The 23,106-nt window shown below is 33.0% G+C and overlaps 12 protein-coding genes and 1 non-coding gene across 13 annotated transcripts; 6 read left to right on the forward strand and 7 right to left on the reverse strand. All coding sequences in view use genetic code 12, as the record gives it.

Annotated features, from left to right (window-relative positions):
* Positions 1 to 350: 350 nt before the first annotated feature.
* Positions 351 to 424, reverse strand: CTRG_06310. Its single transcript has one exon. It is a non-coding gene; the product is annotated as a tRNA-Arg (tRNA).
* A 376-nt stretch (positions 425 to 800) lies between these two features.
* On the reverse strand, positions 801 to 2,564 carry CTRG_04646 (uncharacterized protein; the record flags this gene model as incomplete). Its single annotated transcript, XM_002550302.1, has 1 exon — positions 801 to 2,564. The coding sequence occupies one exon, from the start codon at positions 2,562 to 2,564 to the stop codon at positions 801 to 803; it is 1,764 nt and encodes a 587-aa protein (XP_002550348.1).
* A 2,785-nt stretch (positions 2,565 to 5,349) lies between these two features.
* Positions 5,350 to 7,182, reverse strand: SEP7 (septin; the record flags this gene model as incomplete). Its single annotated transcript, XM_002550303.1, has 1 exon — positions 5,350 to 7,182. One exon carries the CDS (start codon positions 7,180 to 7,182, stop codon positions 5,350 to 5,352), a length of 1,833 nt encoding a protein of 610 aa, XP_002550349.1.
* A 1,515-nt stretch (positions 7,183 to 8,697) lies between these two features.
* On the forward strand, positions 8,698 to 9,639 carry CTRG_04648 (NADHX epimerase; the record flags this gene model as incomplete). The annotated part of the gene is made up of 1 exon (XM_002550304.1): positions 8,698 to 9,639. The coding sequence occupies one exon, from the start codon at positions 8,698 to 8,700 to the stop codon at positions 9,637 to 9,639; it is 942 nt and encodes a 313-aa protein (XP_002550350.1).
* Positions 9,640 to 9,885: 246 nt separating this feature from the next.
* CTRG_04649 (uncharacterized protein) lies at positions 9,886 to 11,781 on the reverse strand (the record flags this gene model as incomplete). The annotated part of the gene is made up of 1 exon (XM_002550305.1): positions 9,886 to 11,781. One exon carries the CDS (start codon positions 11,779 to 11,781, stop codon positions 9,886 to 9,888), a length of 1,896 nt encoding a protein of 631 aa, XP_002550351.1.
* Positions 11,782 to 12,387: 606 nt separating this feature from the next.
* CTRG_04650 (ubiquitin-specific protease) lies at positions 12,388 to 13,386 on the reverse strand (the record flags this gene model as incomplete). The annotated part of the gene is made up of 1 exon (XM_002550306.1): positions 12,388 to 13,386. One exon carries the CDS (start codon positions 13,384 to 13,386, stop codon positions 12,388 to 12,390), a length of 999 nt encoding a protein of 332 aa, XP_002550352.1.
* Positions 13,387 to 14,320: 934 nt separating this feature from the next.
* Positions 14,321 to 14,827, reverse strand: CTRG_04651 (uncharacterized protein; the record flags this gene model as incomplete). The annotated part of the gene is made up of 1 exon (XM_002550307.1): positions 14,321 to 14,827. One exon carries the CDS (start codon positions 14,825 to 14,827, stop codon positions 14,321 to 14,323), a length of 507 nt encoding a protein of 168 aa, XP_002550353.1.
* A 687-nt stretch (positions 14,828 to 15,514) lies between these two features.
* On the forward strand, positions 15,515 to 16,177 carry RPL10 (60S ribosomal protein uL16; the record flags this gene model as incomplete). Its single annotated transcript, XM_002550308.1, has 1 exon — positions 15,515 to 16,177. One exon carries the CDS (start codon positions 15,515 to 15,517, stop codon positions 16,175 to 16,177), a length of 663 nt encoding a protein of 220 aa, XP_002550354.1.
* Positions 16,178 to 16,771: 594 nt separating this feature from the next.
* On the forward strand, positions 16,772 to 17,203 carry CTRG_04653 (uncharacterized protein; the record flags this gene model as incomplete). The annotated part of the gene is made up of 1 exon (XM_002550309.1): positions 16,772 to 17,203. One exon carries the CDS (start codon positions 16,772 to 16,774, stop codon positions 17,201 to 17,203), a length of 432 nt encoding a protein of 143 aa, XP_002550355.1.
* An 809-nt stretch (positions 17,204 to 18,012) lies between these two features.
* Positions 18,013 to 18,768, forward strand: PMM1 (phosphomannomutase; the record flags this gene model as incomplete). Its single annotated transcript, XM_002550310.1, has 1 exon — positions 18,013 to 18,768. One exon carries the CDS (start codon positions 18,013 to 18,015, stop codon positions 18,766 to 18,768), a length of 756 nt encoding a protein of 251 aa, XP_002550356.1.
* Positions 18,769 to 18,891: 123 nt separating this feature from the next.
* On the reverse strand, positions 18,892 to 20,838 carry CTRG_04655 (uncharacterized protein; the record flags this gene model as incomplete). The annotated part of the gene is made up of 1 exon (XM_002550311.1): positions 18,892 to 20,838. One exon carries the CDS (start codon positions 20,836 to 20,838, stop codon positions 18,892 to 18,894), a length of 1,947 nt encoding a protein of 648 aa, XP_002550357.1.
* Positions 20,839 to 21,135: 297 nt separating this feature from the next.
* Positions 21,136 to 21,753, forward strand: CTRG_04656 (uncharacterized protein; the record flags this gene model as incomplete). Its single annotated transcript, XM_002550312.1, has 1 exon — positions 21,136 to 21,753. One exon carries the CDS (start codon positions 21,136 to 21,138, stop codon positions 21,751 to 21,753), a length of 618 nt encoding a protein of 205 aa, XP_002550358.1.
* Positions 21,754 to 21,886: 133 nt separating this feature from the next.
* CTRG_04657 (uncharacterized protein) lies at positions 21,887 to 22,705 on the forward strand (the record flags this gene model as incomplete). Its single annotated transcript, XM_002550313.1, has 1 exon — positions 21,887 to 22,705. The coding sequence occupies one exon, from the start codon at positions 21,887 to 21,889 to the stop codon at positions 22,703 to 22,705; it is 819 nt and encodes a 272-aa protein (XP_002550359.1).
* Between the last annotated feature and the right edge of the window lie 401 nt (positions 22,706 to 23,106).

A 23,106-nucleotide genomic window follows, 5' to 3' on the forward strand; every position in this document is an offset into this window, starting at 1 on the left:
ATGTGTGTGTGACTTTGTACAAAAAAAAAAAATCAAATTTGACAATTGTACACGACTTCAACATCACAGATTTCACGTTAGCAACAATAAAGAACAATCATTAGGTAATTTAGTCTCTAGAGAATGATAAAAAAAAAGAAAGTAATAATTGGACAGGAACTAACAGTTCTTGAATCATTTTAATTTAACCTATGAAATACATCTTGGTTTGTTAGATTTGGTGATCGGCATTAGTTAGACGTAGTGTACCATTCAGTTTGTATTTAACAAAAATTCATTTTTCTTTAAAAAAAAAAGGACAAGTACTTTGCACTTGCACGCAAATCAAGATTGTGCTAAAGAAAAAAATAAACCCTACCTGGGACTCGAACCCAGAATCCTTTGATTAGAAGTCAAAAGCGATAACCAATTTCGCCAGCAAGGCAATATTTTAACAACTGAGCCATAAGACCCGATTTGTTGAAAGTGTAAGCAATTTATGTATTGACATGTGGAAACTCATATTGGGAGAATTACATTTGTTAATTTATAATTGATGCATCATGAATGTATTACATTACTGAACCCTTCCATTGGATAATCAAATGTATTAAGGATCATTTTCATTTACCAGTGTACGTAAAATTCATTATGGTGGTAAATATGTTTTGCTAATTTTTTGCAACGAAATTCAACTAAAAATATTTAAATATCATTTTAACAGATTTACAAAATTAAATCGTGAAAATAATTAAATGACAATCGTGAATTAAAAAAAGGATAAATAATAATAGTTACAAAAATTAAACAAACGACTTAATCTAGAAGATCCATCCCAAGAATTTGTCATAAAACCAAGCACCATCGAAACGTTTGCCTTCAGCTTCTCTAATGGCTTTTCTTTCAGCATCTTCAGCTTCAAATTTTTCAAATTCAGCATCAATAACATCTCTGAAAGTATCCAAATCAACTTCTTCGGATTTCAACCATTTAGTCTTATAGATGATCTTGTAACCAACAAACATGATGATAAAGATTGGCAAGACAATATAACCAGTGATAAAATTCTTGTAATCAAATTTATCACCCAAGAAAACAGTGAAATTTTTGATGAAAATAATGACAACACAAAGACATAAGGAAATCCAACTACCGTATGGTTGTAATGGGGATCTGTAAACCAAATCTCTGTTTCTATCAAGACCTTGAGCTTTCAAAGCTTGCATGAATCTAATGTGGAAAACTAAAATACAGGCCCAAGCAATCAAACCAGTTAAAGAAACGACATTGACAAAGTAACCGAAAACAACAGCTGAACCTGATGAAACATTCATGTATGCCAATAAACAAAACAAGAAACTTAAAGTAACACCATAGTATGGAACACCAAGTGAGTTAGTCTTGGAAAAGAATTTTGGAAGATATCCATCAACCAGCAAACTGTATGCAGATCTGGAACAAACATACATATCACTATTAGAAGCAGAAAGGACAAACAAAAGAATACAAGCATTAATCAAATGGTCCAAACCACCAATCTTGGCATTCTTAATTGCGATAACAAAAGGACTGGCTCCGGCATTGGTACCTGAAGCACCCAATAATAATGGATCCTTTGCAGAGACACACATACCGACAAACAAGATGGATAAGATGTAGAAAACAAGGATACGGTACAAAGTCAATCTAATGGCTCTTGGAATAGCTCTTCTTGGGTTTCTGGTTTCACTGAAAGTAATGGCAACTAATTCAGAACCAAGGTAAGCGAAAACTGCACTAACCAAGACAGCAACAAATGAAACAAATCTACCCTTAGGACCAGTGATATCAACACCCATGGTGGAGTTATGGTATTCAATAAAAGCCCCTGGGTGTTGCCAGTATCTGAACCCAATTCTGTCATGAGTTGGACCACCACCTAATGCGATAATCCACAACAAAAGAATCAAACCCAAACAAACAATAACTTTAAGAACACTCAACCAGAATTCAATTTCTGCGAAAAATCTCACACCGAGGAAATTAATGGCAGTGATACAGACAAGGAACACAGTGATCCAAACACCAGGATTAACACGTTCTCTACTGACCCAATATTGCATAACTAAAGCACCAGCAGTCAATTGATTTGCCGGAAGAACCAAATATTTTATAAGATAAACAATACCACATGCAAAACCCAAAGCTTCATCAACATATCTTTTACCATAATTGGCAAAACCTGGTAATGGAATAAAAGAAGCAATTTCACCAAGAGCAGTCATAACCATATAAACAACAAAACCAATGGCACCATAAGAAATTAAAATAGCACCTGGACCTGCTGTTTTCAAAGCCAGACCAGTACCAATTAAAAGACCAGTACCTAAAGCACCACCAATAGCAATCATACTTGTATGTCTTGCATCCATTTTTTTACGTAATTGATGCCCTTCTTCAGCAATATTGTGTACTGAAGGATTGGATTTGGCGACATAAAGATCATAATTATTGGTATGATTTGAAAGAACTGACTCCAAGTCAACTCCTGAAGATCTCTTTTCCTCTATAGCTTGATCTTTCTCGTTTGAAAACCCGAAAACCATGATATAATTGTAGTTAATCTAAAATAAAAAAAATAGGAATTGGGAATTTAAATAAATGTGAATTTATAAAATAAAGATTGGATGCGAAAGTAGGATGAAGTGGGGGAAACAAACAAACAAAAAATAAAATAAAGTATCAATAACGATGAATATAAATAAATAACAAGCTAGCTTGAAATGCAGTTATATATAATTGTAGTAATTCAAAAATAAAATACAAAAAAGTATATGAAGTTTTAAAAAGAAAGAGTAGAAATAAAACGTATCTATTAAATAAATAAAAAACTGGGAAAAATGCAATCCATTTTATAGGAACTATGAAATTTCTCTATTTCTTTTTTTCATAGAATCATAAAAATTTAAATTCCCAAGTCCCAATGTCATTCAAATCGCAACAATGCATTAGCTGTGAATTAAAATAACAGTCAAGTTACAATATGGTGAATATTATTAACGAGTTAAAAAAAAAAAGAACCAAGATAGTGCATGCAGGAAAGCTCATTAAATTTGTGGTTCGTTAATCTTGAAAGTGGAGATAATAGAATCAGAGAGGAGCAGAAGTAGTAGAAGGAGGAGCAAAAGTATTATCACGGAATCCTAAAGGGCATTTCAACTGTATACTCATTATAAAGTTAATATGGCTGTTGATACGAAATTGACACAGAAAGAAAAGCAAAAAGTGTACCACCGAGAATCCTGCATATTGGCATTTTGATTATGTAGGTGCCAAGAAAAATACGGGAAATTTAAATTATTCCAGGTGCGTCAAAATTTAGCTTTCTTTTTCTTTTTCTTTTTTTCTTTTTTAACTACTGCTGTGGGAGCGTATTATCCCAACCCAACTACATGTTAAAAATGCCGTAAAGATAAGTTGCTATCAAGATCCATTGGATTAACCAATGGTTTATTCGAAACGTTGATTTATCGTTTCTCTACTTTTTTTTTTCTTTGTTAATTTTGTAATCAAGATTGAAGCAAGATGCTTAAAGGAAATCTTCAAAATAGACAATATGAGATGAGATGACTGTCAGTGGACAATAAGGAAAAATGTATATAAAAAAATAGCTTAGTCCCAGGAACATCTTGTCAGAAGTTCCGGAACATTGTCCTTATTTCTTTTTCTATTGAGCTGGATAATTCCAAAGATAAGAAATATCCTATCTATATTGGCCACTATCAATTCATTATTATTTGGTTCTTTTATTTTTTTCTTAGCATATGTCAACATGCTTAAGAATCCTTAGCTGAGATTCAGTATCCCCTCCCTCCGTTTAGTGAATGCCAATTATCGGACTAGTAGGGGAAAATTTTGACCATATCGAATGAGTTGTTGTCTTTACTTTTTCGGTTGAATTTCATTTCCCACCGGATGAGATCAAGTTCAGCCCTTTGCAAGGCGTTCTTAGACGCAGCGTATACGACAGAGTCAATTTTTTCTTCAACCCTGACTGGTCCGATTTTTCGTTTTCTTTTTTATTTTTTTTTTCTTTCGGGGTTCAGCTCCCGTCTCTCATCAACACTCAGCAGGTGACACGATAAGGGATGATGACGCGGCTGGGAACGACGGATCTAAGACATCCTCAGGAGAGTATGAAGAGAAACAAAATAGAAACTTATCATTGAATCGTAATGATGGTGATGTTGGTGAGAGCCAAGTATTTGAACTATTGAGTATAAAAAGAAACTTTTGTCTTGCCGCCCATTACTGGATTTTTTTTTTTTTTAGTTCTCTTTCATTCTCTTCTGTGGTATTTATTGTCCTTTCTTTTTACCACTCAAATAATAGGCGCTTCTTTTGAAACAATCACATTTCACAGTCACAAAAGGGCAATTTCTATTTTCTATTTGGTCTATTTTCCGTGTAAGGCATTTTTAACGGTTTCTTTCCTTTTCTTTTTTTTTTAACACTTTTAAATTTTAGCCATAGCAATGTGATTAAATTTTGTGGGGTTTAGGGATTATGAGATGATTCAATTTTTATTTTTATTTTCATTTTTGCTCCCCTTGTGTACAATCAACTCCGGGATGAGTACATCTCTTGTGTTTGTGGAGGTTTTCATACTCCTCCGTCCATCCAATAACAAAATGCCTAATAGTTTTTTTGGCAATTTTCTTAAGTCTAGATGTAGTCTAAAAATATTCCGAATTTATCCTGAATGATTCCAACTGTTTTCTATCTTTCCTTGTAAAAGAAAAACTTCCTTTCTTCCCCACTTAGTTTCTGTCATTCACAAACAAATTAAGAAGTAAAAAAATAAAAACTCTTGGATTAAGTTTCAAGCAACCGTTGCTGTTTTGGCATTCTAATCATTCTATAATTTTTTTGTCAATATGCACGAATTGATGCAATATTCATCATTTTGCATTAAAAAAAAAGAAAACCTATCCCCACCATTTCGAAGTGCATGATTTAGAGACAAGGCAGTATTCCGTAATAACTGTTTGCGGAGTTCTTCGTCAAACGTTTTTACTCCATAAAACCGTATAAGCACATTATTTAATAAAACAGTCTAACATATATATATTTTCTAATAAAAGAAAGAAAGAAAGACAAAAAGAAATAATAATAATTATAGTAAAAGAAAGATGAAGAAAGAAAAAAAAAATATACATATTTTCAAAATATAAAATTTCACAAGGTTTCTATAAAATCTGTCCTTTAGACTATTCACTTCAGTTTCCCTTGTTGGATTGTTTGTATTTAGTTAAACAAGAATTACGACACAATTATTCTATTTTTTTTTGTCTTTTTTTGTTTTAGTATTTTTTATTTGAATGTACTTTCTTAATGACCATTACTTACAATTGAATGCAAGTCTGTCAATGTTTCATCCTTTTGCAACCTTGAAGTTTCGTAATTAGGTGTACTATCATCATGTTGATATTCAGAATTATCATATCTGGTGGTAATTTCTTCTTCTTGTTCTCCATCAACATTACTTTCATTTCTGTGCAAACTAGAATTAGCCAGTTGCTCGGCTCTTGCCATTTCCAATTGTCTTAAAATCTTTTCTTTAGCTTTTAATTCCGCAGCCTTCTTTTCCAAAAGTGCAGCTCTGTTGGCTAATTCTCTGGCACTTGCTTGTTCCATTTCTTCCAATTTCTGTTGTCTTTCCAAAATTCTCTCATGTCTCAACACATATGGCACAGTTTCTGAAATTTGACGCAATTGATTACGTTGTGGACCAATAGATAATCTCTTAAAGGCATTGTTGTTTGGTGCCCTGTCCTTCTCCTTCTCGCCATTTTCAAGCGATACTGTAGAAGTTGATGATGTGAATGAACTGAGATTCTTCAATTTAGGTGTATGATGGTCATCATCAATCAACATTGAGCTGGACTTTTTGATAGATGAACTTGCAGAAGTTATTGAATTATTATCGCCATTGACATTGCTATGGTTGTTATAACTATTATCATTTCCGTTAGTCAACTGTGCCAAATTGGATAACGAAGGAATAGTCGAATTGTCTTGTAAACCACCTCTCTCACGAGTTTCATTAACTTGGTGTTCCACAGTATCGTGGAATTCACCATCATCACCTTCTTCATCTTCGAAAGCTTGCCCATTACCAGTAACTTTGGTTAATCTTTCAGTTCTGTATCTTTCATACAAGAAATCATGTGTCAAATCCTTCAAATCCTGTAAATGTGAACCCAACAATACAGATCTCAAAATTGGGAAATCACTAAATCTAGTGTCGTTAATATCCACCAAACCCCACGGATATTTTCTTGCTCTTATAATCTTTGGTTGTTCACCATTGTTAGAAACTTCAAACACGTCTTCTGAAGTGATGACGGCAAAAGGTTGTAAATTGGTTAAAAACTTACATTCTTGAATCAAATCATAATCCTCATCTTCATCATAATCATCCAATGAGTTATCAAATTGAAAAGTTGGAACATTGAATTTTTGAATATCAATTCTGATTTGTTGCTTGAAGTATTGTAATTCATTTGGAGTAAAAGAATCAGCTTTACCAATAACAGGAATAATATTAACATATTTGCTCAATCTCTTCATACATTGAATATCAATTTCTCTAAGACCGTGTCCAGTAGGAGTAATAAAATACAACATCACATGAACTCTAGTATCAACAAAACGTGGATTTCTCTTAATTCTAGTTTCTTCAGCTAAAACCAAATCAAATTGTTGTTTCAAATAATTTTCAATCTCCACAAAACACAATTCGTTATTCAAATTTTCTCCAAAACCAGGGGTATCTATAATATTCAACAACAATTTTTGGTTATCATCATCAACAATCTCAATATGAGTTTCAGTTAAAGCAATTCCCGGTTCTTCATTAATGGTTCTTGGATTGAACTCATTTTTAGTCAATATAGAAGTATTTGGCAAGGCAACCGATTTAGCTGAAGTAAAACTCAAAGTTTTTGTTTCACCAGCAGTATGGCCCACTTTTTCATAACGATGATTCAACACCTTCTTGTTCAACAAACTGTTAATAAATGTGGTCTTACCAGTACCACTTTCACCAACAACCATGAATGTGAATTTAATACCTTTTTTAGCATCTTTTCTATAGTTGATCAATGGGGAGTGATGGGATTCACTATTATCTGTACTGCCTCTATAGCTATATTGTGACATCTTATTATTATTATTATTATTATTATTGATATTATAGTTTTCGCCGTTGACTTTATAGTTGACAATAAAAAAAATGAAAAACGAAAGAAAAAACTAAGATAATTGAATAGTAAGACTTGTTGTAGTAGGTTTATAAACTAGGACAGAAAAAAAAAGAAAGCCTTTGGCAAACAACAACTACTGTCCAAACAATAAAATAAAACAAAATTTCCAAATTAACACTTGTTAAAAGAAAATTGATTTATACTGTAAAAAGGTATAACGAATATATTGGAAAGTAGATGAGTTGGTAGAACTTATTTATCTATTTCTTTCTTCCCTGTTGCTTGTATTTTTTTTGTTATTCGTTGTTGTTGTTTTTTTTTTTTTTCCACTCACGCCTTTTTTTCTTACACGGAATAGAAAGAGAGAAAGAAAAAAAATTATTGCTTGTACCAGATGTTAATGTACAGGATGACACGAAAAATAAGGAAATGAAACTTTTACAATAACAATTGGTAGAAATTAAGAAATGGGTATCAATTTTCTTGATTTACGAGGAACTGATAGGGTTTATTAGCATGTGGATATACGCCATATTATAATAATGGTTGATATTATTATCAACAAATCATATTTGAAAACCAATAGCATTCTTTGACATATACATAATTTAATTCTGATTTAAGGGGCTCTTAAAATTCAAAGAAAAACAAATATAATCTGGATTAAGGCGCACGAAAGGAAAAAAAAAATAGACAACGGACCTAACAAAGTAAATGCAAAACGAATACGGGACGTTCTTTCTCTCGTCGATGACCAACATTTATCCCTAATGTAATTGCAAAGCAGTGCTGTTGATGTAGTTCATTATCAGCCCAAAATCTCCAAGGCATGTAAAACCACAGTCTTAAGTAAATTCAATCAAATCAGTTGTGTATTGGAATTTAGACGATCAGACAAGCTTGAAATGTTTGTTTTTTCTTTTGCGTTGCAACAGGAATGTTGTAAAATTAAGAAAAGTTACAGTTAGCCAGTATGAATGTGTGTGTGTGTGTGTAGAATGAGAAAATTCAAGTGAATATTAAAAAGACCGTCAACTTAATTAACCCATAGCTCCTGAGTTTCTGAAGGCCAATGGATAGTTTTCATCAATACATTGATACAACATTAATCACACTAACTATCAGTTTGAAATCGCTACAACAACTCATGCGATTTTCATTTCTCCAATTGTGGTTTCATAAACTGCACGTGATCATTTCAGCTTTGTGCAACATTACTTGTTTATATAAAAGGTAAAACAAGAATCCCTGATTTGGCTGTAGAATTGTCTTTACGACGATTGTAATATGCTTTTAATTTCATAATGACAGAGAATCAAGGGGGACACAAGGATTTCATTATAAAACAGACATGGTTTTTCGAATGGATAAAAATATCCAGAAATCTTCTCTACATAACCAGGAATCAAAAGAGCAATAAGATTCTATTTTTTTTTTCAGGGGTTGAAAACTTGGGGGGAGAGATAGAAAAATGAAAAAGAAAAAATCACCAGTTTTAAAATCAAAATCCGAACTGTATACTCCGACTATAAAACCAGGTTGGATTCTATTTGCTGTAATTTATTTATTCGGTTGTATACTCATATTTTTTTCTTCAATTGGGATTCCGTTACATTCAATTGAAATTCCAAAATTCACATTCAATTTAACTCAGTATAAACCTACTACATTAATAATGTCAAAATCATTTCTTAAAACTTTATCAGCCAAATCTGCTTTCCAATTGGATCAAGAATTAATGTCCACTGGAGAATTTTCTATTGATCAATTGATGGAAATTGCTGGTTTAGCAGTAGCTCAAGTTATTCATAAAGAATATCCACCTCCATCATCTCCAGAAACTAGTAAAATCTTAGTATTAGTTGGACCAGGTAACAATGGTGGCGATGGATTAGTAGCTGCTCGTCATTTAAAACTTTGGGGAAGTTATGATCCAATCATTTATTATCCTAAAAAATCAACTTCGAATCCATTATATTCTCGACTTGTTAAACAACTTCAAGATTTAGATGTTGAAGAATTATCAACTTTAGATGAAGTCAAGCATTTACTAGATAAAAGAAATTCAGGAATTTCAATAATTATCGATGCATTATTTGGATTTTCATTCAGACCTCCATTACGTCCACCATTTGATGATTTGATTGGATATCTTTCTTCAAATAATGAAAATTTACCACCTATTGTAGCTGTTGATATTCCTTCCGGGTGGGATGTCGATGATGGTCCTATAGGTGAGGATATTGGTGCCAGTTGTTTGGTAAGTTTAACTGCACCAAAACCAGCAGCACTTAAATTCAATGGCGCTCATTATTTGGGTGGTAGATTTATTAATCCTCATATTGCTAAGAAATATGAAATTGAAGATATAATTGCAAAATATAAAGGTGACGAAATGGTGGTTAAATTATAAGTAGTCCTCAAGAGATCTTTAAATAAATATGCCATGTTTTTGTATTTCAATTCATCGTTATTATCATAGACTCTATACTTTTTACAAAAGTGATTTACCATTACCTAAAGAGATTACAACATCAAAAGAATTAAATTAACAGAAATGATGAACAAAACAACAACGACAACAACAACAAAAAAAAAAAGAAAACAGGGAAAAATCGAATTAATAAATAATTGATAGAAAATAAAGTATCACTTAATACTATTCATTCCAACCTAACGTTTGTAATTCGGCTCTAATTTCATCTTCCTTAGAAATCTTTACAACTTGTGTATCTTCCAAAGTTTCACCAGCAGCTTGTTTCATCTTCAATTGTTCAATAGCTCTCAATTTCTTCAACAAAGATCTAATCTTCTTTTCTTCCAAAGATGCAACACCACCAATAACACCACTAGTTGCAGCAGCTGGAGCAGGTGATGTGGCAGAAGCTGGAGAAGGAGAAGCAGTCTTTTCTTGTTGCTTCTTGGCTTCTCTCTTTTTTCTGTTCTTGGCAGCAGCCTTACTTTCCTTTTCAACTGGAGGAGCCGCACCAACAACAGTTCTTACTCGTGGAGTATTTAAACCGTTTCTTGATAATCCTGGTGGAGGTGGAGTTCCATTGTTTCTCATATTGTTTTGTAATTCCTTTTGGTATAATGATGAAGCAGGAGCACTAGCACCGGATCCTCTGGCATGTGGTGGACGGTAAGCACCAGTTGGTTTTTTTGCAGCAGCACTTGCTGAGGCTTCACGTTTGGCCAAATATTCTTTAGCAGAGGTATGTGCTTCTGGAGCTGGCTCCAAAGCTTTGATTGGTGGGAATTGATCCAAAGCTTGTGGTTTCCAACCAATAGAATACAATTCCGGATATTCCTTCAAATATACCAACTTACCACTAGCATGCCAAATCTTACAACCATTATCAACTCTCAATCTTGGAGAAGTTGTAGCTGTTAAAATAAATCTACCACATGGGGACCATTCACAAACAGAAGTATTGGAAGCTTCAAAAGTGACAACTCTAGAAAACTTGTTTTGACGATCATACACATCAACTGTACCTTGCAAGTTACCAAAACCGGCAACAAGAACGAATTTAGCATGAGGAGAGTACAAAATAGTATTTCTTGGTGCGGTTGGCAAAGAGTGGATCGCATTCCCTCTGGCATCGAAAAATGTGGTCTCTGATGGCATATAACCATAACTGACAGCAAATTCACGAGCGGTTGGAGACCATGTAATGTCATGGATTGGACCTTCTCTCTTCAAATCAATTCTTGAATCATAGGAGCCAGCAATTCCCATCAAATAAAGGTTAGATTCCCCATAGTAGGATTTGTTAGTGGTATCATGATCTGTAGAAGCCAATGCTAACAATGCAGTACCCAATGAATTCCATTTCAATTGACATTTTTCAGCCTTAAAAAAATTCTTTGAGCAAATAGGTTGAGAAAAGTTTGGGAAATTGTAAATAGAAACATTTGCAGGTTTACCTCCCTTTTCAGGAATGAAAACGGCAACACTGGTATTCTTACCTGGAGAAACTTGGAAAGATTGGAAAGTAGCTTTTGGATCAGCAATTTTGTATTTGAATGTTGGTTGGCTCAAGTTGATGACTGCATCAGAAGTAGAACTGATTTCAAAAAAATGAATTTCCTTTTGGTTTATACTTCTAGCAAAAACGGTTTCTTGAGCAGTGAATTGAGGTCTCCAGCCGCTTTGGTGTTTGGCACTCCATTCAGCGATTACTGTTTTAGTTTTAACGTTGAAAATCTTTAAATTGTTATTCCAAGTACCATTTTCCTTATTTATTTGAACTGGTTTACACCAAAGACACAAGAATGTACCTTCTGGAGAAAAATAAATATCAAATACTTCTGGGATCTCGATACGGTGATACAATTTTGCTTCTGCGGATGTATCCAATATAACAACTTCATTTGGTTGGGTAAAAGCAAAGAATTGACCATTACTGGAGTACAATGCGGCACGACATTCACCATTAGCCTTTGGCTCTGGTGTTATATCATTAAAGTCTTGAATTAACTCGACAGTTTTCGGAAGACGACCTATACTCATTGAGTCTGTTAGTATTTGTTGATCATTGCTAAATGGCATTCGTAAATCATGGAACTTTAATACATACAAAATATTTCGGTTGATTTAGACATCTCTGTTATAACTTAATCCTATTCCTGATTTATAGACTTGCTAAGATCCTATGTTCGTGACAATTCGTTTCAGTAGTAGTGTTTCACTAGTTTTAGTAAAATAAATAAATAAAACGAAGGTGAAGAAACGGTAATAGAAATGGAATGTTGAAAAAAAAAAAAAGAAAAAGAAAAATCAGAAAAGATCCGTTGTAAACTGTTTCAGCAAAAAAAAAATGGAATCTCAGCATTTTTCTTTTTCTCCTACAGTGCAGTCATTTCGTTCAGTTAGTATTTTTTCTTTCTGCCTTTTTCTTTGATGGGACACAGCAGCAAATTCGGTTTTCCTTTACTCTATTATTTTTGTCACACCTTACATTTTACATGTCATTTGCCAGGTTGGCAAGCACATTTTTGAAAGTCAAGGACCGTATATCAATAGAGGAAAATTAACAGTGATATATATATGTATTCTAAAATATTACAACGACATTAATAACTACAACAATATTACTTGCATTCATTCAATCATCATCATTATTTGCTGTTTATTTTTTTTTAATGTATACAGTTTTTATTTCTTTTTAACTTCGCCAAAATTAAGGTGTCCTGTTTCTTCAGCGTGTTTTGAAGCTCCCATTTCACCGACTAACACTTGATAACAGTCTAAGCATCTAACTCTAAATGTTGTTGTGTTTGTTGAATAATCCTTACTTTGCAATAATTTACATAGTTTCTGACTGGCTGTTAAAATATCTTCTTCGTGCTCGTCCTTTATTTTCCATTGAGCAATATCACCTGCCTTGTTGTCTAAAGACAATTCATCGTTCATGGCTAAAACATCATAATGAATACCACTGTAAATCAATATAATGAAATTTTCAGGACTCTTCTTTTCATTTTCAAAACGAATAAAATTACCCAGTTCTATGTCAATGCATACTATTCGAATATTAAACCAATCTGCCAATATACCCAACTCTATGGCACCTCCCCAACTATCTTTTTTCTTTATCCATTCACAATATTCATTTCTTGGACGCCCTAAGATCAAATCGGAGTATAGTTCATGGTCATCATGGATATAATTGGTTACCACTGTCCGCAATTCATCTGGTGGGGATATATTATTATAGGAATCATACCCTGACACAGCATACGATATTGAATTGAACAAACAGGAATTGTCATCAGGAATATTTCGAAGAATCAAATACTTATTTATTGATTCAATATAAGCTGATGGTATGTCTTCTCGTAGGTTTGGTTTCTTTTCAGCAGGTTGTGGGGACAATGAGGACTCCACAGTGACTTTTCGTTTAAATGATGCAAAATCAATTAACAACTGGTCTCCATCTTTAATTTCTTTATCACTTATTGTAGTATCCCGAGAATATGATAAATCTATTGGTTTAGGTGGGAATCCTTTCTTTATGGACGCAACAACTTCTGACCCATTTTCATGTAGTTCTTTATTTTGTTGAATATCATCAAGAAAATCTTTAAATAATTTGGAATTGTCGTCCAAGTTTATAGTCGATACACCAGTGTTTGACTTTAGTTTTAATCGCATATTCTATTAGGGTATCTTTCGTTTGGATGTTATCTTCTGTAGCAAAGAAGGCTAATAATTGAAAAAAAAGAAAACTAACTCGACTCGGAGAAATGTGTGTTGTCAGAAGCCTTTTTTGGGTAGTTGAAGGAGACTGAAAAAAAAAAAGAAAAAAAAAATTAATCTAAGGACTTCAAAGTGGAATAAAAATCTTCGGAAGAAAAAATAGAACGAAAACCGAAATATCCAAATAGATGATGCTTGAACTAGACGAACCAAGAACAACTAAATAAAATATACAGTCAACTTAGTTAGTTCCTTAAAAGTATAAGATTTGTAACTTGTTGAAAGTAATGAAAACAAGCTCGTAATTACGACTCTATTTTTTTTTTTTTTCGTTGGCTCGTCTCTCTCCCTATTGTCAAAAGATTTTCCGATACTAAGGGGAAGCAAAGTATACTTGAAGCCAAAAATAAAAAGAAGTTCCTGTGGTGTTTCTTCAGTGTACAGAAGTTAGCAACAATTGCACGAGATAACAATCAAGAAAATTGTAGCCTATCGTGTCTTCGCGATTACGCTTAACCCATTCTTGGAACACGCTTTGGTATAGATGATATTCTCGCACACAAAAGAAAAAGGCAAAAGCTTCGATTACATAATCAGAAGAAGGAAAAAGGGAGTGAGATATCTCACACCAATGATAGTGGAGTAGAGTTCCATTTCCAAAGATAATATTTGCACAAATGATAACTCCTTGCATTATAGGTTCTAAGAGAACTAAGATCAATAGTCAAACTACGGTGCTCGATATAAAGCGGTCCCAACTTCCTCATATGAATTTCGTCTCTAAGTACAAAAAAGACTTAAACACATAAAATTAAAATTATAACTAAATGAAGTAAAATAAAAAGAACGTATAAAAGCAAAAGCAAACCTGAAATCATATATATATAGTCTATTCTTCCATAGTAATTTCCCCTTGACCTTTACTTATCACCTCTTCTTGTAATTTCTGCTGTTCATTTTGGAATTCTTCTGAAGGAACACCTGTTATTATAGCATCCAAAGTATCTTTCTTTTGATTTATCAACTTATCAAACTCTTCTTTGTTTTCTTGTTTGTAATGTTCCAATTGTTTGAATTTTTCCACACTAGCGGCAAATTTCTCCATGTTGACCCCTGCTGCAGCTTCAGCTTCCAAAGGAGAATATGGTCTTTCTTTCAATTCCTTAACTCTTCTCTTGTGCACTTTAGATCTAGAATGACGATCTAAACTTATTTGATTCTCGAAATATTTGGCACAGTGGATACAATAATATTGACCTAATCCTGGTTTCAGTTCATCTAGTGGCTGGTTCTTTAGTTTATTAATGGATTCTGGATTTGACAAATCATTATATATAAGATCAAGGTCTCTAGTTCTTCTTTTAGTTTTATATCTCTTAACACTATATCTACCCATTATTGTTATGTAATACCGTTCACTGTTAGAGAACCATTCTGTTATTAACAGTTGACTTTTGTTTTCTTTGATCCCACAGTATAATCCGATGAGCTAGAAACTTTCGCGACATTACGACATTACTTAATTTAATTAAAGTCGCACCAGCTAGGGCTACAGCCCTAATCGGTCCATCATGAGGAAATATTCACTTTTTTGTATTGTATACAGTACTACACAATAATTAGTAAGCACTGTCGCACGCACTTTTTGTTTCTTGTTCTGTGGTAGGCGCTCGCTCCGCTCACGCTAAGAGAAAAAATGGAATTTCAAAGCTTTCCTTACCAATCTTTTCACGAAGGTTTCACACTAACAAAGCAAAGAAGGTATGTTATAGGGAGACTACCAAATACGACAGAATCAAGAAATATTTACCAGTAATAAGAGGATACAGAGATGTTATTATTCACCCAGGAAGATTTCATATTGAGAAGTGCATCCCAATAGTATTGAAAGCAAAATTTTCCATCATAGAAATATTGATTTGTAAGCAACGGCAAAAAAATTTTTTTTAGTGAATAATATAAAAAGACATCCACAGTATCATTAATTTCAATTCTTGTTTTGGATCTATATATATTTTTTTTTAGATTTTTGTTGTATTAAGAGAAATCTTGTTCAATTACTAACAGTTTTATTAAAGACAAAATGGCTAGAAGACCAGCTAGATGTTACAGATACTGTAAAAACAAACCATACCCAAAATCTAGATACAACAGAGCTGTCCCAGACGCTAAAATCAGAATCTACGATTTAGGTAGAAAGAAGGCCACAGTTGATGAATTCCCATTATGTATCCACTTGGTTTCCAACGAATTGGAACAATTATCTTCTGAAGCTTTGGAAGCTGCCCGTATCTGTGCTAACAAATACATCACCAAGATTTCTGGTAGAGATTCTTTCCACTTGAGAGTCAGAGTCCACCCATTCCACGTCTTGCGTATCAACAAAATGTTGTCATGTGCCGGTGCCGATAGATTGCAACAAGGTATGAGAGGTGCTTGGGGTAAACCACATGGTTTAGCCGCCAGAGTTTCTATTGGTCAAATTATCATGTCCGCTAGAACTAAAGACTCTAACAAGGATGTTGTTATCGAAGGTTTGAGAAGAGCTAGATACAAGTTCCCAGGTCAACAAAAGATTATTATTTCTAAGAAATGGGGTTTCACTCCATTGAACAGAGATGAATATATCGCTAAGAAATCCAACGGTGAAGTCATCGATGATGGTGCTTACGTTAAATTCTTGTCCAGAAAAGGTAACTTGGAAGCTAACTTGAAACAATTCCCAGACTACCAATACTCTGCTTAAGTGTAGTGTTGTGAAAGTGTGTAACTTGTTTTAATAAATATTATTATAATCTTCTTATTGTTTAATTTCTTATTGGGAGTTATTAGCGATAGACACTATTTTACAGAGGTATTATCAATATAATCATTGCTCTCGTGTAGATCAATATAACGTAGGTCCTCTTTTTCCTTTTCTTTTTTTTTTATTTTTGCCTTTTTCGCTGTTTTTGGTATATCTGCCATTTTCACATGAAAAAGATGTTTTTTGAAAATTTACTCCGATAGATTTGCCAAAAATAAAAAAAAATGTATATAATAACATGAATTTCCTTAAAGAAATAGAGTTTGTATTTTACAACCCATCATCATCATCATCATCTTACTAGGATTAGGATTTTTTTTTTGAGAATCAATTCAACTTGGTTTCCATAATTCCTATTTATTTCTTTGTTATAGATTAAAATAATCCACACTATCTCATTAGTTTATAGATCTTTTCAATTGATCTTTTTTTCCCCCTAGAAAGTGAGAGAGCAACAAATAATTTGAAATCCCCCACATCTTTAATAGCAGCTAGCTTCTTGACGATCTTCACAACGAAGAAGAACAAACTATAATGGAGCAAATAAATGGTAGTAATAATGGTACTTCTACTGCTATAGTAGATAGAATGTCAGAGACCGAACATTGGAATAATGACGTTAATGATTTCACTCCTCCCTCATCTGATACTGCTTTTGATCCAATTCAACAACAAGAAATCGAAGAGTTTCAAAGACTACTTGAAAGAGAACTAAGATCTATGGAAGATGACAAATCACTTAAAGGTAAGAATTGGAATTGTGTCTTTAAGACTTTGATATTCATTGGATATTGCATATCTACAATAATATTTTCACTCCATCTTTGGGTTCAATATTTTTTCATAAAGTATACCTATGATGACCAGACAGCTGTTAATATGTTAAACTATGTTACTGCTGCACAAGAGAAGGCTATTGATGAATATAGTAAAAGAAAGGGTGGAGATAAAGAGTCACAGGATTAGAGTTTTGGCATAATTTTTACTTATTGCTAGACAATAAGTTATAACTTCATGCAAATGTAAAGGGAAAAGAAGAGAAATATATATATATATATATATAAAGAAAAACATAATATTGTCTATATAGTTCTTAATTGTTTATTAATAGTTAGAAAGCTTTTAATAGTAGTATACGAATGTATTTATTCTGCTGATTAAAATTTCGTTGATCTTTTGACGATGATCCCACAAGATGACCACGTTCCCCACAGTTTATCAATAAGTTATGACAAACTCACTCAATCGATGTATGTTTTGCCAATGTTAGAATGTGATACATCACCATCTATTGCTGCAAAACAAATGAAATTACATAAACAAAAAAAAGAGAAAACCACTGTGTATTGATTATGAGGTCACGTTCAACATGTCCATACAAAACGCGTGCTCTATTTCAGGTGTACATTTTTTTGTTGTTTAATATTAAGCTTTTAGTTCTTTGTTCTTTGTACCATCGGGTGAGTGAAACACGACAAATAAATTTTTTTTTTCTATTTTTCTTTGTGTTTTAGTTGACTTACACAATAAACAACACCTACTATTGCAATTAAAATTGAATAAAACTCGTAGGGCCACGCTGGATGGCTTGAACGAAAATTGAACAGCGAAAAACAACAAACAAAAAAAAAAAAAAAAAGAAATAAAAAAAAATCTATACAAATAAAAATAGAACTGTTTCCACTTTTGATTTTTTTTTCTCTTTTCTTCTTTTTCTTTTCTTCTTTGAGCTTAGATATATATATATTATTATTCCAGCTAATAGATCTATAACAATGTCCTTTTCCAGTAAAGAAGATCCAAAAACTTTAGTTTTGTTTGATGTTGACGGTACTTTAACCCCAGCCAGATTAACCGTTTCTGATGAAATGAAATCCACTTTGGAAAAATTGCGTAAAAAGGTTGTTATTGGATTTGTTGGTGGTTCCGATTTATCCAAACAAGTTGAACAATTGGGTCCAACTGTTTTACAAGATTTCGACTACTGTTTCAGTGAAAATGGTTTGACTGCTTACAAATTGGGTAAAGAATTGGCTTCCCAATCTTTCATCAACTGGATTGGTAACGAAAAATACAACAAATTGGTCAAATTTATCTTGAGATATTTGTCTGATATTGATCTCCCAGTTAGAAGAGGTACTTTTGTTGAATTCAGAAACGGTATGATCAATGTCTCTCCAATTGGTAGAAATGCTTCTACTCAAGAAAGAAACGATTACGAAAAATTCGATAAAGAACACCATATTAGAGAACAAATGGTTGAAGCTTTGAAGAAAGAATTCCCAGATTACGGTTTGACTTACTCCATTGGTGGTCAAATTTCTTTTGATGTTTTCCCTACCGGTTGGGACAAAACTTACTGTTTACAACACGTTGAAGATGAACACTTTGAAAACATTCACTTCTTTGGTGACAAATCTTACAAAGGTGGTAACGATTACGAAATTTATAACGACCCAAGAACTATTGGTCACGCTGTCAACTCCCCAGATGATACCATTAAAATCTTGAACGAAATCTTCAAATTGTAATAGAATACTTATATAGAGAGACATATTAAGAAAATAAACAAAATATATTTACAAGGATAAATGAAAAAAATAAAAAAAAAAATAAGAACAAGAAATACAAACAAAATACGACTACCCAAACTATTAATGATGCTTGTAAAATATAACAGAAGTATCATCACCAGCTTTAATGACTTGATCTACAGGTTTCTTAGATATGCTCCAGTTATCAAGTAACAATAATCTTTTGGTATTGACATCAGTCAAATTTTGAACGATAGCCACTCTATCTGACTTGTCTTCAGGTTCAAGTAATCTTGGTAACTTTATTGGTTTACAAGTTTTAGTTTTCTTACCGTTACCCAATTGTCCCATGATATTCTCTCCGACAGCATAAACATCTTTGAACTGGCCTACATTATTCAAGGTTATGAACAAGTGCTTGTTGCCAACGGAAATATCTTTAATTCCAATTGTCTTGATTGAGTTTATAGATTCGTCAAATTCTGTCATGTCAAGTAATGATTTAGTAATCTCCGGCCAGCAACAGACTTGCATATACCTAGAACCTCCCAATTGACCATTCAATCCATTTCCAAACGCAATAAGAATGTCCTTATCCAAATAATTGATCAAAGCGTAAGCAGTCTCGTCACCAGCTGCAAGTTTCTTAATTTGAATCAAATCAGTCTTGGCAAGAGGTATCACGTTTCTCAAAACTCTTTTGAGATCATCTTTGGCAAATGCCGGTTGTGGAATTGGTTTCACTTCTTTGGTGTTCAAATTCCCACATTGTCCAGAAGAATTCTCACCCCATGTCCAAATATTACCTTCATCGTCGGAAACCAAATTAAAGTATTTACCTGCAGCAATTGATTCAAACACACGAGGAACCAATACCTTTTCACCTTTCGTGTTTCTCACAAATTTATGGTTTAATAAAGTCAAATCAATAGGAGTATTAACAGGAACTTCTTTGTTATCAAAAGGGGAATACACCGAGCCAAATTGGCCACGATTAGAAGGTCTTTCCGATGAGTTAACAACATATACTTGTCCCTGTTTATCTAATAACAATAAATGATTAGCACCTGCCTCAATTTCTTTGATGTTCTTAACATTCAACTTGTTGTAGTTCTGTGTTTTCAATAAACCAAACCAATTTCTTCTTTGAAGTGGTACAAATTTAGTATCAGACTTATTTCTTGGAATGAAGACAACTTCACCTTTACTTGTCAAAAAGTAAAAATAATCATTTGTAGGTGTCACCTTATCAACATTATAAGGCAAGTTAATTAATCTAGCATCAGACCATCCCTTTTTCCATTCATAGACTTTACCATTGTCACTAACCGCAACTAAATGCCCTCTTTCAACATATACATCCTTCAAGATCATATCATTAAAAAATGGAATACGTAATGGAATCTTTGTATCATTTCCAAAGACATAAACACCAGTAACCTCTTTTGAATTTTGAATTTGATTCAAGTGGTCATCACTTAGTTCCTTGGTTAATTTTTCCAACAAGTATTTAGTACTTTTTGTATTAGTAACCTTGGTCTTGTCTTCTGATGATTGCACATCACCGTAGGTGTAATTCATCAATAGTCTATTCTTTAATGAGTCGTAGTTCATAAATATTTGATGTGCAGAAATGATACCCACAAAAGCTAGGAACCCAACAATAACCGCTTTCATTCGTTGCCTAAATTCATGATTCTTTTGTTGATTCTGTTGTTTAATCAAAAACTCAGCATGTATTTTTCTCAATTCGTCACGATATTCAGCAGTACCTGGTTTGAAATTAAGTAAACGTGGATCACTTTCAATAATAGCATTGATATCCATAGGTTTATCTTCTTCAGCTTCAGCATAGGATCTTTGTGGAGTGGTTGGTTTATTTACATGATCAGGGTTAATTTTGGCATCTAATTTATCCAATGAATCGAAATTATATCCATAGTTGTATTTAGTTTTATTCTTGTTGAATTCTTCAATAGATGAATATTTGTCCTTTGTTGAGTTATACCTTATAGGGATTGCAAATTTGTATGCAATTTTTGGTATCCTTCTGACTCGCAATATCATGGTTGAACGAATGGGATTGATGGGATTTATAATTAAAGATGACTTGGGGGGATTTTATTTTTTCTTCTTCTCCTTCTTCTTCTCTTACTTTCTTCTCCCATGTCGTGCATGTACCGCCTTGCAATCATTCGCGCTGACTCGCTAAATTTAACCCGTTATAATACCAGTAGTACGCGGGAGAAGGCAAAAAAATAAAGAAAACCCACAAGCAAGCAAAGCAACTTTACAAAGAAAAATAAAAAGTCACAATTTGTATTTTACAACACTTTCTATTGATTATTTCCTTAATCACCAAAAATGATACCTATTCTTAAACCATATACTCATATTTATAGACCCGTTAGTCACATTTACCTACGAAACTTGTCATCTATTACTAAATTCGATACCAGAAAGTTTGTCCAGTCATTACAAGAAAAGGGAGGGTTTTCAGAGAAACAAGCTGAAGCAGCAGTTAATGTTGTCAATGCTGCTATTAATGATGGTATTTATTCTATCACTAACAATTTGGTTAAAAAAGAAGCATTATCATCCACTGCTTATCAACAAAAGGTGGATTTTGCGAAATTAAAAGGAGAACTACAAACTATGGATAAATCTGAGTTCACTGGTTTGAAAAAAGAACAAGAAAAGTTACGTACTGATTTAACAAATTTGAAGAATCGATTAAAAGAAGAAATTACCAAAAATCAGGCCAGTGTCAGATTAGATTTAAATTTAGAAAAAGGTAGAATTAGAGAAGAAAGTTCACAGCATGAATTGAAAATTGAAGATACCTATAGTAGAATTGATGAAGAAGTTTCAAATATGCAAATGCAAATTAAAACAGTCAAAACTCAAGTCTTGCAATGGTTAATGGGGGTCAGTACTGGTACCTTGGCCTTGTTATTAACATTTGTTAGATTTTATTTTTAATAGCATTAATAAAAAAAAGTCTTTACAGTTTTAATAAATGTGATTATTTAGCAACATTAACGAACTCTTTAGTTTTTCCTTTTAATCACTGATTCTCATTTGGTGTAGTTCATGGCAACCCGAATTTCAGATCATGATGAACACGAACACGAAAAAAAAAAAACATCAATACAAAAGAAAAAAAAAAAAGAATCTTAGGGAACTACTATCAACAAACTATACAGCAGTACTGCTTTCTTCTAATATATTCAAGATGAATTCCATATACAATCATGGTGTTAAACAGACTCATACAATAACCAAAGATTTAGCTGAATTCGAGAAAAATTTATCCACATCACCATTATCATTACAAGGTGCTATCACAACATCATTGACCGCATTCAAGAAAACCATTAAAGAATATAATGATTTATTAGATAAAAACGTCAACGACTCGTCATATGCTAAACATGAAAGTAGATCAACTAAATTCAACCAGGATTTGAATGAATTTACTTCCAAATTTGATTCCTTAAAGAAACAGCGTGATATTCAACTTCAAGAAGCAAATAAACAAGAATTATTAGGGAGAAGACATCTAGGTGGAGGTGCTACTTCTAATTCCACTTCTTCTGATAATCCATTTGATCCTAATTCACAACAACAAGAGCAAGCAACCATGTCTTATAGAGAAGGATTATATCATGAGAAGAATTCTCTTGAAAGAGGTTCAGAACAATTAGATAGAATTTTGGAAATGGGACAACAGGCATTTGAAGATATAGTTGAACAAAATGAAACATTAAGAAAATTACAAACCAAATTTGAGGAGAGTTTGATTACATTGGGAGTAAGTCAAGGTACTATAAGAAGTGTTGAAAGGAGGGCTAAACAAGATAAATGGTTATTTTGGTTTTGTGTATTCATGATGTTAGTACTTTTCTATTACATAGTGAAATTTTTCAAGTAAATATAATTTGTCATAATTCATAAAAAGACCATGTGCTTTAATTGTACAAAGGTGTTATTGTAGTTATTACCAAAATAAGATAATACAGTGCGTCATTGGGGAAGGAGGAGGGACCCCTTCTTTTGGTAGCAATATGTCCCTCAACAAAACGTCAAGTCCTATTAGGTTATTCTCAGCAACCAACTTCCAAGAGTCCCACTTTATAACTCTTACTATTGGCAAGTTCTTCCGAAAAGCCACCAAAAGGTGGAGTAATAGATGACAAAGTGAATTTCACCCCACCAGCATTTGATTCAACTTAAATTACTAACCTCATTGATAAAAGGAAATGATTATGTCTTTGGTGCAAAATATGCAACATCGGCTTAGATCAAACATACCCCTTTTAGTATAAAATAGAA

This window comes from Candida tropicalis, assembly GCF_000006335.3.
Source record: "Candida tropicalis MYA-3404 genomic scaffold supercont3.6, whole genome shotgun sequence".
Taxonomy (NCBI): Eukaryota; Fungi; Ascomycota; class Pichiomycetes; order Serinales; family Debaryomycetaceae; genus Candida; species Candida tropicalis.